The 14,479-nt window shown below is 42.4% G+C and overlaps 3 protein-coding genes across 4 annotated transcripts in view; 1 reads left to right on the forward strand and 2 right to left on the reverse strand.

The window, feature by feature from the left end:
• Positions 1-119: 119 nt before the first annotated feature.
• c17h4orf47 (chromosome 17 C4orf47 homolog) lies at positions 120-2,266 on the reverse strand. The gene is made up of 7 exons (XM_039011929.1): positions 2,167-2,266; positions 1,774-1,996; positions 1,113-1,250; positions 859-934; positions 539-718; positions 266-438; positions 120-174 (listed from the first exon to the last, which is right to left on the reverse strand). Exons 1-7 carry the CDS (start codon positions 2,264-2,266, stop codon positions 120-122), a joined length of 945 nt encoding a protein of 314 aa, XP_038867857.1.
• Positions 2,267-3,441: 1,175 nt separating this feature from the next.
• On the forward strand, positions 3,442-6,453 carry LOC120062158 (LRP2 binding protein). Its single transcript, XM_039011965.1, has 8 exons — positions 3,442-3,553; positions 3,912-4,018; positions 4,208-4,321; positions 4,641-4,783; positions 4,873-4,978; positions 5,104-5,327; positions 5,983-6,148; positions 6,388-6,453. The coding sequence occupies exons 1-8, from the start codon at positions 3,442-3,444 to the stop codon at positions 6,451-6,453; spliced, it is 1,038 nt and encodes a 345-aa protein (XP_038867893.1).
• A 355-nt stretch (positions 6,454-6,808) lies between these two features.
• Positions 6,809-14,479, reverse strand: part of snx25 (sorting nexin 25) — a 57,609-nt gene continuing 49,938 nt past the window's right edge. The window contains exons 18-20 of one of the 2 annotated variants that reach the window (XM_039012471.1): positions 10,831-11,012; positions 8,224-8,324; positions 6,809-7,753 (exon numbers count right to left, since the gene is read on the reverse strand). In XM_039012471.1, coding sequence (XP_038868399.1) covers positions 7,688-7,753; positions 8,224-8,324; positions 10,831-11,012 — 349 coding nt within the window. In that variant the 3' untranslated portion in view covers positions 6,809-7,687. Of the gene's footprint in view, positions 7,754-8,223; positions 8,325-10,830; positions 11,013-14,479 lie in introns of those variants that run through there. The other variant, XM_039012472.1, reaches the window with a different exon arrangement.

The raw sequence follows: 14,479 nt of genomic DNA on the forward strand, positions 1-14,479 counted from the left end.
TTTCTTAGTGCTATTCTGGATTTTTCAAAAACTTAAAATATCAATGTGAAAGATCATAAAAATATATTGATATTTGAACAACATAAATTCAGTACAACCTCAGATAGCAAGTTTTCACATCAGTATGCCATCACAGATGGTATATTCATGGTGTAGTTTGCAGAGTGCACTGCCCTGAAAAACCAAAGACCCGAACAGTCAAACACAATTTCCTCTAAATATTATTCTGTCTGAGAGGATATGGATGGCCGAGATGGAGTCTCACCTGTTCACATTAACACTGATGATGCTCTTCACGGGGGTGCTCTTTGGTCCGGGAGATGGGTGAAATACCTTTCCTTCCTTATTCACGGTCACAGATTTGGATCTCCGGGTGATGTAGAGGTCAGCAGAGTGAGTGGGGTAAATATCAAACGTACCTGCTTTCATGCCGCCAATCTAAAACAGAGAAAACCTCCTCATAAAATCTCCTCATAACACACACACGTGTAATAATAAATCATAAGGTCTGATGTCTGTGTCCTCTCTGCACATTCACTGTTTTGTTTGGTGAGCTGGGTTTGAAGGGAACCACAAATCTCTTCTTCTCCTCCAATCTCTTCAGAGGTGGCAGAGGCTTGTCCAGTTTGTACGGGTTGTTGTCGAAACATTCCTTTGGGTGGAGGTTCAAGTGGAAAGCACCACCTTTCAGCATAGCTTTATGGCTTACTGTCTCTTTCTGAAAAACATACACTCCCTTGTATAGTTAGAGAACGCATGCACCTCTGGATATAAATGATTATCTTGGACACTGTTTCAACCATATAATTACATTTAGATATCTGTGGTTTCAACACTACTATTTTCCTGGCCTCTCACCTTCAACATCTCATTTGCTCTGTCATAGGGGTCCGAGGAGTAAGGGACAACTTTGGACAGGGTGACATTTGGATAGCTATGGGACAAAAGGCTCCATCACTATCCATGCATGAAAACAGAATACTGTACTGTTAAGTATAGTGAAACAACACCATGGTTGCATCCCAAATGGTCCCTTAATCTCTACAAAGTGCACTATATAGGAAATAGGGTGCCATTTGGGACACATCCCATCATCTACAGACATACTGAACCTGTATCCACTTCCCCTCTTGGGTGGGTTGGTGAGGATGTTCTTGCCTGATGGTTTGCACAGCTTCCTGGGGACCTTCATAGGACTCATGGACTGGATGGGACCACTCAGAGTTCCGTAGTAGCTGCCAACCCCTGACCTTGAATAATGGGAGTAAGCCAAGTTCTGGCATCAATCGCTGCATGCCACTGGAGCAAGCAGACTGTCTAAGAAATGCAGTATAGTTTGTTCAGGTCTAATTTAATTGGGCCCCCAGTAATTTCCATGGTCTCAGCTCTCTGGCTGAGATATGACTCTGAATGGTAGAGGAATACAGAATGCATGATGCAGCTGGGGAACAAACTGCATGACGGAGTGGAAACAGAGCTCTGGAGGTCCTTCTCATGCGCTAATTCAAATTAAGCCTGTAACCATGTCAACCTCAACTATTTCATATAAATGACATTGTCTGTTTTGGTCAGGGAGATCAATTCTTTATTTGTTTTAATGTTTAAGTCTCTTAACGTAATCAAGATCATCACCAAAACAAGGGGATCATGTCTATTCACCATCTGTTCTAATGCAGCCTTTTAAAGTCTTGTTAAGCCTAAACCTCAAGTAGATGTGTGCTCTGCCATTAAGCACACGTCTGGGGAAAAAAAAAAAAAGATCTCATGGCTTACGGTTTCTTCTCTCCATTGCTGGGTAGGAAGGCGCTGCCTACGTTCTTCTTGGACTGCTGACTCCTGTATTGCCGGGCGAGCCTCACAGGGTCTGTGAGGGCTTCTTTTTCAAAGACCCGCTTAAAGTGAGTGTCAAAGTAGCCCACTTGTAACCCTGACTTCTTCTTGGTGGCCCCACCAGTCAGTATTTGTTTACCCTTCTGAGCAGACTCATTGCAGGGACCTTAAATGGTAGGTGAAATAGAATTTAACGTTACATTGTTTTACCATAAATATTACATCCAACTATCTCATCTTGCCTTACTTGTCTGTATATACTTCAATAGTGTGCAATATATATCATCTAATTGAATTCCCTTGTCCACTGTCATTATCTAGACATGGTGTACATACGCTGAATAAAAGGGGTGTATTTGTCTCCAATGGAGATGTATCGCATTTCCTTGAAGATTCCAATCCTCTCCATATCTGACTTCCCTCCTTCTGGGGGCATCTTTAGGGAATAACAGTGAGCCCAACCACCAATTACTATTCAATTTAATAGCTACCTCTGTAAAGTAAATGTTGACCATTTGTATTCTCTTCAATTGTTATAATGGATTATATTCTCAACCCTTGATGAACTCTCCTAGGTTTATCTATTATGGGATGACACCGTTGGAAATTCCATAATAATAATAAATCAATAGATAATCTTTAATAAATAACTGAACTTAAAAATTCCGTATTATTCTAAAACAGAAATCTACCTTGAATTCGCGGGTCTTCGATCCGCAGCTTGGTTTATAAAATTATGAATTGTTCTCGTTCCTGTATCTGTGTACATTGTGTTACCTTGGCGTCCGTTGTGCACAAGCGGGCGAGAGGAGGGGCTGTAGCTATCGTCTTTGCGGAGAATATTCGGATTCTATCTAGCCATGTAGCCTACGCCTTTTTACTTGTCAGTAAAAGGAAAATATAATTTACATTCTCACTTGGCATATGGCAATATTAAACATCCCGTGTGGGGTTGAGGGGTATCTCTCTACACTCTAACTATGAATTCTTCTCCACTGCAATGGTAACTCACACACTGCACCACCACCTGGTAATATAATTAATCAATTATTTCGCAATTATTTTGTCTCACTTGCAAAAAATATTTGAGTTTCCAACTAAACATAAACGGATTTACAACATAGCCTAGACATCAGTTGTAAATGCACCAGGGTTTACACAGTTTCAGCAACAACAACAAAAATATGGGCAATCAGTTATTTTCTGTCAACATTTATTTTTCAAATTAATTTTCAGATAAAGTATCATTCCTTTCTAATAATCCAATAGGCGAATATTCAAACAGGCCTAATCAAACGTTGTGTTGTGATAATGATAATTGTCATTGTTACTGTTAGCACATACTAGTTGCCTACATCTACACAACAATAGAGTAGTGTGATTTACTGAACGCACAGTATTTGTTTAGTAGTTGCTTAGTAACAGATTATATTGTGTCGTAGCATAAAGCGCACTGCAGACTTCATGCTCACAAAATGAACAAACTGCGTGAAAGGTAAGTCAGTAAAAACAATCAACTTGGGTTCTTATTTGATGTTTTAAAGCGTAGGTGTATCCTGGCAAACAGATTGTAAATATATAGGGATGTATTGCAGGCTCTGAGGCAAGGGTATGAAGTCGGATTATAAAATCGAAGCTCCAAAGAAACACAGCCAAGAAAAGGTGTTTCGTGCCATCACGGATGTCTACCGAGATGAAGGAGTGAAACCGACTTCACACCAAGGTATTCAGCACAAGATAAAACAGACAGTCACTTTAGAACTGGGACGTTTCATGACCTCAGATCAGCTGTTATGACGCACCACAGTTGTTGTTGTTAAGGTGAGTTAGGGAGTGACTTTAAAGTGAAGGAAAACCATTGAAAATATTCACCTTTGTAGATCAAACTTTAATCGACCCACAGCAGAAGTGAAATCACTCAACAAATATTTCCCACAATCTTTGGTTTCCTTCTATTCTGTAAAATATTCAGTTTGTTTGCCTCAGATCCACAACAGTCTGGGAAAATGGGCCCTGGTAAAAAAAATAATGCACAGAAACACACAACCTGCCAGTTGAACCACATGATTTGTTCTCCTCAGAGAGCCTTGCCACTCTGGTGGAGAGGGCTGAGAGACTGCTGAAGGGTAGAGCTGAAGGGGGAGACAAGCAGGCCCTTTTCCTGCTGGGACAGCTGTACTATTATGAGGTAACAGCTCTCCCATTCATATATCATATGCCCATATACTGGACAGAGAAATGTAGCTAGCCATGTGGTTTCCTCTGATATAATGGAGCCATATAGGAGCCATTTCAGTAGTGCAGAAATACCAGTGAGGTATACTGAGCTTGAGCGATGATGCCCTGGTTTTCTGATTGTACTCTACTGCTGGGCCAGGGACGCTATGAGGAGGCAGACAGAGTCTTTGACGGCCTTAAGGACAGCGACCCCAGAGCCCTCTTCCAGCTAGCTGTCATGTATTATGATGGCCTGGGCACTGCTATGGATCAAGTGAGTCACGGTATTGATAGTGTTGTGCATTCTTCCTTGTTTGGTTTGCTGGGTTTCCACCTCATAATAAATTATAATGGGTAACTGAAGAACCCAATGGAGCATCTCTAAAAACTGCTCACTGTCACGCTTGCTACTACCATGTTATAAATACAAACTACTGTAAGTCTACCAAACATACCTCATGTTGAGTAGTCTCCCTAGGCAGATGGGTTGCCTTCCACAATGTAACCTGTTTGTTGCGTTGGTCTGGGGTTTCTGGGAGTACATGTTGAGTAGTCTGAGTCTGACAAGTGCAGTGTGTTGTACTTTGCTCCAGGCAAGGGCAGTGGACTACATGAGGAGAGTAGTCCAGTGGAACAGCCCAGAGGCAGGCTCCATCAGATACACTGCTCTGTATCACATTGGCATAGCCTACCTGGAGGGCTATGGGGTCCAGCAATCCAATACAGAAGCAGAAAGGTCAGCAGAAGCACAGGCACAATGTTTGAGATGTTTGCTGACTCATGGAGAACTGTTGTGGCAGTGACCGTGTTGTTTTCCACACTCAGTTACTGGCTCCTTGCTGCTAATGAGGGAAACCCCAACGCCTGTGTAAAAGCTCAGAGTTCTCTGGGTATGTTCTACTCTAGACCTGAGACACAGGACCTCAAAAGGGTATGATGTGTTTACTGTACCCATGACATGTTTCACCTTGATCAATAATTCAGGATTCTATTTCAACTATTCCCTTTCATAACTCTGTTTCCCCACTGTGTGCATGTGTGTGCCCTGTGCTCCAGGCGTTCTTCTGGCACTCAGAGGCCTGTGGCAATGGCAGTCTGGAGTCCCAGGGCGCACTGGGGATCATGTACTTGTATGGTCAGGGCATCCAGCAGGACCCCAAGGCTGCCATTCAGTGCCTGAAGGAAGCGGCTGAGCGGGGGAATGTGTACGCCCAGGCCCACCTGGCTGCCTACTACTACCACAGGAAGCTCTACTCCAGAGCAGCAGCCCTTGCCAAAAGGTACTGTCATAGGGTATATCATACTGTAAATTCCCTGTTCTGTCCACAGGTTATCCACCACAATAATGACAGTTAAGTGTGAGTCTTTTTCAATCAATCTCCCTTTGACACGTATAATAGTATCCTAACCAACAGCAATTTGATTTCCCTTTGAACCATATTCATTATGCTGTTGCTGGTAACATACCCCATAGAGAGCCGGTCCCATCAGAGTTGTTCCAACCAGCAGTAAGACAAAGAGTCCTTGGAAGCAGTGCAGCGTGGTTGTGTTGTTCATGTCGGTATGAGAGATGAGATACAGCCCGCAAAATACCACTGCAGCTCTTTTGTTTGTTGGAGTTGAAAATGTAAATGTGTTGAAAAAAAGGGCAGTTAAATACATAAGACACTAACCATCTGTAGAACACTAAAGCAGTGATAAATATGTATGGTTTATTAGATAGAAGTCAAGAGGTTAAAAAAAAAATGCTGCGGCTAACCTACTACCCTCTATTTCCACAAGGAAACTGATTGAAGCTATTATTAAATTGTAGGCTGTAATGTTCGAGTGACACCTCAATGGAAAAATATATATTCCAATGTAAATGTCAGCCTATTTTTAAGAAAAGTATTATTTGTGTGCCAAAGAAGTCATCTTCCCACAATGAAAATGTAGGATTACCAATTACGATGACATTGCTGCTATCGCCATGGTCACCGACTGCCTGCCTGAATACGTCATTAAGGGCGTGGCCATTGCTCTTTTCTACTACGCCCGCTGTCTGGAACTGGGAAAGGGGGTTCCTCAGAGCAAGGAGAAGGCCTGGCACTACTTCACTAAGGTGGGCACACACATTCAAATGTATGTCAATGTCTGTCTTTTTGGTTGTGTCGGACCCCAGTAAGACTAGCTGTCTCCATTGGCTTCGGCTAACGGGGATCCTAATAAATCAAATCAAATTCTGCTTGACCCATTTGCCTGAAATAGCAACATAAGTATCAGTGAAGGCCAATTAAGATTTGATTAAGATTTTATCACCTTTCTGAATCTCATACTGGAAACTGGATTCTCTTTGACTAGGCTGCTCGGCTAAGCCCAGAAGTGTGCCAGGACCTCCAGAGGGACATCATCTTTAGCAGAATGTAGAGATCCACCATCATGACCTTAGTTAGGGAGTCCAGATAGCAGTCTCCTCTGTTGCTTTGAGATTAACTGAGTAAATAACATCAGACCTGAATGCTTTGTGTTCAGTGTGTGGGTTTGGTATGGATAGGAGTACGGCGATTGTGTGCCCAGTGTAACAACTGTTTAATAACTACAGATTCCACACATTAGAACGGTGTTACCGGTACTACTCTGCATGAACTTGGGGTCCTTGAATTCAGATGCAATTTATATACATTTGTAGCATCCAAGTTCAGATGGTTTCAATTTAATACAATTTTGAGAAGCTTATATTGACAAGGAATTTTCCTAAAGTGGATAAATAACAAAAAAATAGTTAAGTCATACATTTTTCTTTTGCAATTTATTGCTTATAAATGCTCTAAACAATTTTTGGGTAAAAATAAAATCTATCAATAAGTCACAAATAAAATTGTCACAATGACTTTACATGACATATTGCACAATGAAGCCGTTCTACAATGAACATAATGTAACATTGGTGGGGAATGTATTTGAGGTCGGTATGCAGCTTGTTTCTTCATTATATGAGCACAACACTCATCATTTCACAACTATTCACATTTTGGATCCATAACAAAGTAATCAATCAATAGCCTGGCTTTCTGCAACAGACCTTGGCAGTGGGACTGATTTGTCATTTTCAGCTACTGAACAAAACAAAGAAATGTAAGGTAGTAACAGGAACAGAAGCTTGTCTCCCTAGTTTGAGCACTACATAATCAAATGCATTCAGATAAAAGTACCGCAGAATAACAGAAAAGATATCATCCATTCAGTTTAATCTCATTGTTTACTGTACCATGCTGGAACATTATAGTACCTCTGTGTTGATGTTACATTTGTCTTCATGATCTATCTGTTGAGTTAAAATTAACAAAATCTAGTTTGAACAAAAGATAATACATAATCCTTCAACGAGTGTCTCTCCCCTGAAAACCAAGACTAAACTAAAGCCATGTCGATCTCCAGGAGCACCTCCATTTCCTTCACTCAGTGTGTGTGTGTGTTAGGCTGCGTCCCCAAACGGCACCCTATTCCCTATAGTGCACAACTTTATGCCCTCTGGTCAAAAGTAGTACACTATATTAATGGCACCCTATTCCCTTTGAGGGAGGGAATAGGATGCCCTAGGGTTCTGCTCCACATTAACCACACTATCCTGTGTTTTGCGTACATATGGGCCTCGCCCCCATCAGATCTGGTCCGTCTCCACGTTGAGTTCTGGACACAGCTCTTTGAGGATCATCTCCATCAGAACCTGAAACAGGGGCAGAGGAAACATGTCAGGAGGCCATTTAACAACACATCACTTCAGCCTGGACTCAAGTGAAGGAGAGTTTGTTTTGGGCACTTTGTTCCTATGCAGGCATGTATGGGAATGACTGACTCACTGATATCTTCCCCTATTAGATGGAATGAGGCAACCATAGAATGTAACATATGTATATCTATGGAGGCAACTTCAGAGTATTCCACACAAATAACTTTGACATAGTGCAAATGGGAAAGCTTTTGGAATGTACACATGCCCTTTCAAACCCATTCTCCCTCTCTTTGTGTGGTCTGACCTGCCAGTAATGAGATGCTGTTCTGAACTGAGCCTCTAGGTGGCTGAGCTAGATGTGTTCGTGAAATTCCTAATGGAATCAGGGGTGGCTCTTTCAAACCGCACCACAACAGCATGTTTTAGGATACTTTGCTCATTCACAGAGGGTGAGGTGAACTTACATAAAGCAGATGCTTGTTGGCATTGGCCTCCTGAAGTGCGTTGAAGATCTTGATGATCCCATACCTGGCGTTCTGCTGTCCCACCAGGTTCTGTAGTGCATCTGAAACACACAGTTAGCATGCTGTATGTGGTTGTGTTACCTACCTTAGTCGAATGACCTGACTAAGTCACCATGGATAAGAGCGTCTGCTAAATTTCCAAATTGTAAAAATGTTCACATTCAGAGATCCAGCCACAGATACCCGTCAGGTCTAGGAGCAACATGTCCGCAAAAAAAGTCAAATAGGGGGTGCTTATATTTTCCCTGTCTCACACATGTACCAGTGTGTAGCTTGTACAGTGTGTGGTGTGACATGGAATGGAGCATACAATATACAGGCAACTGCCAAAATAATGGATGGATACAAAGTATTTTGAAAGCGGCGGTTTCCACCACAATCAACAAAACAGCAAATTATGAAATTTCTCATGGAAGAATGGTGTCACATCCCTCCAATAGAATTCCAGACACTTGTAGAATCTATGCCAAGGTGCATTGAAGCTATTCTGGCTCGTGATGCCCCAACGCCCTATTAAGACACTATGTTGAGGTTTATTTTGGCAGTTGCTGTTAGCGAAGTATTTGTATTATTTATTTTACCAGGTCTGTTTTGCTCATCTTTATCAATAGATTCTGCTGAGCAAATTGACCCTTGTATTACGCATATCGTTAGTCTCTCTCTTGAACAAGGCACCTTTCCCAGGGACATGAAACAAGCTAAAGTTACACCTCTGTATAAGAAGGGGATAAAGTCTGACCCTGGGAATTATAGGCCTGTATCTATCCTCTGTGTAACATCAAAGATCCTGGAGAGAGTTGTACATGAGCAAATGTATGAATATGTTAACAAACAGGGTCGAATGTACGATTTTCAGTCGGGTTTTAGAAAAACATACTCCACTGATTCATGTCTACTTTACTTGACTGACTTCACCAGGAAAGAGATTGATGAGGGAAATCTGTGTGGAATGGTACTGCTTGACCTACAGAAGGCCTTTGATACAGTTAACCACTGTCTCCTAATCTCCAAACTGGAGGCACTGGGGTTAAGCAGTATCCCTCTAGGCTGGGTAAAGTCCTATTTATCAGGAAGGGAGCAAGTAGTAGAGGTTAATGGTTCACTGTGTCGTGCTTGGGCCTCTGCTGTTTTTATTGTATATTAACGATATGAAAGATGCTTGTTCTTGCCGTCTTTTTCTTTATGCGGATGACTCTACACTTCTGGTGTCTCACAAAAGTAAAACTATGTTGGAGAGCATACTTAGCACAGAGCTTACTAACATTAACAAATGGCTTGGAGATAAGCTCTCTCTGCACTTAGGGAAAACTGAAGCAATTATTTTTTGGATCCAGACCTACATTGTGTAGGTCGTCTGAAATCAGAGTGGAGTTAGGGGGTGAGGTGCTGACTACTAAAACCTCTGTTAGCTACTTGGGATGTATCCTTGATGGAAGCTTGGGAGGTGTGAGCATGGCCAATAAGGTGCTAGGGAAGGTTAATGCCAGGACTAAGTTTTTGGATAGAAAGTCCAAGGACTCCATGAAAGTGCTAGCTACTGCCCTCATTCAATGCCATTTTGACTATGCTAGTACTTCCTGGTTTGGGGGCTTATCTAAACTTATGAAGGTGAAGCTCCAGATAGCCCAGAATAAGCTGATCAGAGTAGTATTGAAGGTGAGTCCATGTACTCACATAGGCAGGAGCTGCTTTCAGGAACTAAACTGGCTGCCTGTTGAGGCTAGGGTGTCCCAGATTAGACTAGGTTTGGTTTACAGGAGTATTTATGGTCCTGCGCCCAGATATCAAAGTGATTACTTTCCTCGTGTTAGGGATGCACACAATCACAGCACCAGATCAGGTGTTGCTGATGTGTGCTTATACAGGTTCAGGAGTAATGCTGGGAAAGGTACTTTCTTGTATACTGGAGCCTCAGAATGGAATGAGTTGCCTCTGCCTATAAAAACAATGTCCTATCTGGACAGCTTTAAAAAATAAAGTAAAAATATGTTTGATGTCTTCTGTGCCCATATGAATAACCCCTATGATGTAACTGGAATGATGAGATAGATGTTCTTCTATGTGTTTGTTTTATTATTTCACTGACATACTGTGTTCCATCTTGTGTCAAGAGGACCACAATGGAAATAAGTCCCAGACTTTATTGTGTGTTATCCTCGATGATTTTATTAATGTGTATGTATGGCTTTTAAGTTTTATGTGTGCTTGTTTTATTAAATGGTGGAATTAATAAACTAAAGGATCCAATAAGCCAATTGAAACAGAAACTTTTGTTTCAAGACCAACGCCAGACTCCACCCCACACCCCTTGAGTACTGATCCATGTCAGATATCAATAATCTCTAGCAGGGTTAACGCGCACACCCTTGTGGAACAGGGAGTTACAGCCCCAAAATCAACATTGTAGAATAAATACAATTAACTCCTGCACACACGATTTTACCTCTGCAAACAAATTATAACATGTATTTGAAGAAAAAGGTCTGACCAAAACATTGTTAATAAATGTGCAGAGATGACACCTGTATGGCAGGAGGGAAGACCTACCTGGGATATTGTCTAGCAGCTTCTGTTGAGCTCTCTCCTTGGTCTCCCGACGTTCTGTGTCGGACCGAGCCTTGATTTGGGGGGCCAGTTTTCCGTTGGGCCAGAATGTGTCGCGGAAAATGTTGATGTAGCAAACAATCATCTGCTCACTGAAGATCCAGTTGACAGTGTCTCGAATCTGCCTGAGGGGGTAGGGAAGGAAGGTTTTGACAAAAGCCTCTACATTACTCCACACATGTTCAGAGCACAGCCACAACAACCCATTGCAGTGCATATCTGGAACACCCAGTCTGATAGCGGTGGTAAACGTAACCCTAGTTGTGCAGTTTGACTTGTTAAATAAGCTAAACCATCTCAACCAGAGGGATATCACAGAGAGAAGGAGATTGATCCAAGAGTCCACAAACCCAGTGTGTGAATCAGTGTGTGAATCGTGGCAGGGTCAGAGTCAGCTTCCCAAATGATACACTATTCCCTACATAGGGCGGCAGGTAGCCTAGCGGTTAGAGAGTTAGGCCAGTAACTGAAAGGTTTAGTTTGAATCCCTAAGCCAACAAGGTGAACAATCTGCTGATGTGCCCTTGAGCAAGGCACTTAAACCTAAATACGCCAGGGTCACCGTTGATAATGGCAGACCCTGGCTGTGACATTACTCCGAGGGTGTCTCAGGGGGAGTTGGGATATTAAAAATACACATTTCCAATTCACACGTGCATATAATATGACAAATATAAAATCCCCCACCTAATTATTACTTTTGACCAGAGCCCTATGGGTGAATAGGGTGCCATTTGGGACACAGCCTGGGAGTGTCTACGCACCATTTAGAGCTGTGGGTTAGGGTGCAGAATTAGACAATAACATGATAACAGAAAAAGACAATAACAACATAACAGAATAAAACAATAAAATAACAGAATAAGACAATAACAGAATAAAGACAATAACAGAGCCCTGCCTGTCCTCTGATGAGTCCACTCCCAGTCCTGTCACTCACCAACTGATGAGCTCCTGCTCTACAGATAGCTGGGGTGTTTTAGTACAATACCACTCGCTGTCATATAGACCAGCGGTCCCCAAAAACCGGGCCGCGGACCAGGACATTCACTACCGGGCAGCACGGAAAGGATAAATATATATTTTTAAATCAGTAAAATAAGATACTTGTTGAAATCTTTGAGCGAAGAAAACATTAATAAGAAGGACAGAAGCAAGTCTTGAAAGCCACGTCAACAAACGTGGCTGCACTGAGAGCGTCATACTTAGTGGCTAGCCGTATTGCTAAGGCCAAGAAGCCTTTCACTCTTGGCGAGGAGTTGATTCTACCTGCTGCTAAGGACATTTGCCGTGAACTCTTGGGAGAGGCTGCAGCTAAAAAGATAGCAGGTTCCTCTTTCGGCTACCACCGTTACTAGGCAAATTGATGAAATAGCGGAGGATGATGAGGCACAATTGTTATAGAGGCTTAACGAGTCACCGTGGTATGCAATCCAGGTTGACGAACCTACCGATGTTGACGACAAGGCAATACTGCTTGTTTATGTGCAATATACATTTCAGGATGTTGTGCATGAGGATATGTTGTGTGTGCTGTCCCTGCCGACTAACAACGGCCACAGAACTATTCAAGTCTTTGGATAATTACAGTCGTGGCCAAAAGTTTAGAGAATGACACAAATATTAATTTCCACTAAGTTTGCTGCTTCAGTGTCTTTAGATATTTTTGTCAGATGTTACTACGGAATACTAAAATATAATTACAAGCATTTCATAAGTGTCAAAGGCTTTTATTGACAATTACATGAAGTTGATGCAAAGGGTCAATATTTGCAGTGTTGACCCTTCTTTTTCAAGACCTCTGCAATCCGCCCTGGCATGCTGTCAATTAACTTCTGGGCCAGATCCTGACTGATGGCAGCCCATTCTTGCATAATCAATGCTTGGAGTGGGTCAGAATTTGTTGGTTTTTGTTTGTCCACCCGCCTCTTGAGGATTGACCACAAGTTCTCAATGGGATTAAGGTCTGGGGAGTTTCCTGGCCATGGACCCAAAATATTGATGTTTTGTTCCCCGAGCCACTTAGTTATCACTTTTGCCTAATGGAAAGGTGCTCCATTATGCTGGAAAGGGCATTGTTCGTCACCAAATTGTTCCTGGATGGTTGGGAGAAGTTGCTCTCGGAGGATGTGTTGGTACCATTCTTTATTCATGGCTGTGCTCTTAGGCAAAATTGTGAGTGAGCCCACTCCCTTGGCTGAGAAGCAACCCCACACATGAATGGTCTCAGGATGCTTTACGGTTGGCATGACACAGGATTGATGGTAGCGCTCACCTTCTCTTCTCCGGACAAGTTTTTTTCCGGATGCCCCAAACAATCAGAAAGGGGATTCAGAGAAAATGACTTTACCCCAGTCCTCAGCAGTCCAATCCCTGTATCTTTTGCAGAATATCAGTCTGACCCTGATGTTTTTCCTGGAGAGAAGTGGCTTCTTTGCTGCCCTTCTTGAGACCAGGCCATCCTCCAAAAGTCTTCGCTTCACTGTGCGTGCAGATGCACTCACCTGCCTGCTGCCATTCCTGAGCAAGCTCTGTACTGGTGATTCAGCTGCAGGATCGGGGCACCAACTTTTAGGAGACGGTCCTGGCGCTTGCTGGACTTTCTTGGGCGCCCTGAAGCCACCTTCACAACAATTGAACCGCTCTCCTTGAAGTTCTTGATGATCCGATAAATGGTTTATTTAGGTGCAATCTTACTGTCAGCAATATCCTTGCCTGTGATGCCCTTTTTGTGCAAAGCAATGATGACGGCACGTGTTTCCTTGCAGGTAACCATGCCTGACAGAGGAAGAACAATGATGATTCCAAGCAACACCCTCCTCCTCCTCCTTCTTGGCTGCTAACTGTTTGTAATGATTTGTCTGCTGGGCACTGTTCAGATAATCGCATGATTTGCTTTCGCCGTAAAGCCTTTTTGAAATCTGACACAGCGGTTGGATTAACAAGAAGTTTATCTTTAACCTTTTCTCAATAGGGGGTGCTGTTTGCACTTTGTAATAATTTCGTTCCCAAATATAACTGCCTCGTACTCAATTCTTGCTCGTACAATATGCATATTATTATTACTATTGGATAGAAAACACTCTCTAGTTTCTAAAACCGTTTGAATTATATCTGTGAGTAAAACAGAACTCGAGTTGGAGCAATTTTCCTATGAGGAAGTGAGAAATCTGAAATCTGCAGGCTGTTCTGAGGTCGGTTTATTAATTTGCATGTCTTCTATTGGTTGAGATGCCCTGCATACGCCTTCCCCTGGATGTCAGCAAATAGTGAGAATTGAAATGGAGTTGCTAGGCAGATCTGAGGCCTTATAAATGGGCTGGCAACGTGGGGTCCTCTCTTTCTTTCCTTCGCCATGTCGCAAGACAGACCTCAGGATGGCGTTCTAGAAAGCTCCCGTTATAGCCCTTAGATATATCCGGCTCTGATTTTATTCGATATAGGTGTTAAAGACATCATAATGTTGTTATTTTAAACCGAGTTATATCAGTTTATATCAGTATATTGCGATTTTCGGGTATTTATTTGTGCTGCGTTCTAGTGAGTTGGGCACGTCTGGCCCACATGGCTAATGTTTACTGCTAATTCCAAA

The sequence above is a fragment of the Salvelinus namaycush genome, chromosome 17 (genome assembly GCF_016432855.1).
Source record: "Salvelinus namaycush isolate Seneca chromosome 17, SaNama_1.0, whole genome shotgun sequence".
NCBI classification, from domain to species: domain Eukaryota; kingdom Metazoa; phylum Chordata; class Actinopteri; order Salmoniformes; family Salmonidae; genus Salvelinus; species Salvelinus namaycush.

Excerpts from the sequence above, each read along its gene's own strand:
- c17h4orf47 (XM_039011929.1), bottom strand. The coding sequence starts at position 2,266 with ATGCCCCCAGAAGGAGGGAAGTCAGATATGGAGAGGATTGGAATCTTC. Across the intron at positions 1,997-2,166 it reads ATACACCCCTTTTATTCAGC|GTCCCTGCAATGAGTCTGCT; the intron begins GTATGTACACCA and ends CTACCATTTAAG. Across the intron at positions 719-858 it reads GAGCAAATGAGATGTTGAAG|AAAGAGACAGTAAGCCATAA; the intron begins GTGAGAGGCCAG and ends TATGTTTTTCAG.
- LOC120062158 (XM_039011965.1), top strand. The coding sequence starts at position 3,442 with ATGAAGTCGGATTATAAAATCGAAGCTCCAAAGAAACACAGCCAAGAA. Across the intron at positions 3,554-3,911 it reads GAAACCGACTTCACACCAAG|AGAGCCTTGCCACTCTGGTG; the intron begins GTATTCAGCACA and ends TGTTCTCCTCAG. Across the intron at positions 6,149-6,387 it reads CCTGGCACTACTTCACTAAG|GCTGCTCGGCTAAGCCCAGA; the intron begins GTGGGCACACAC and ends CTCTTTGACTAG.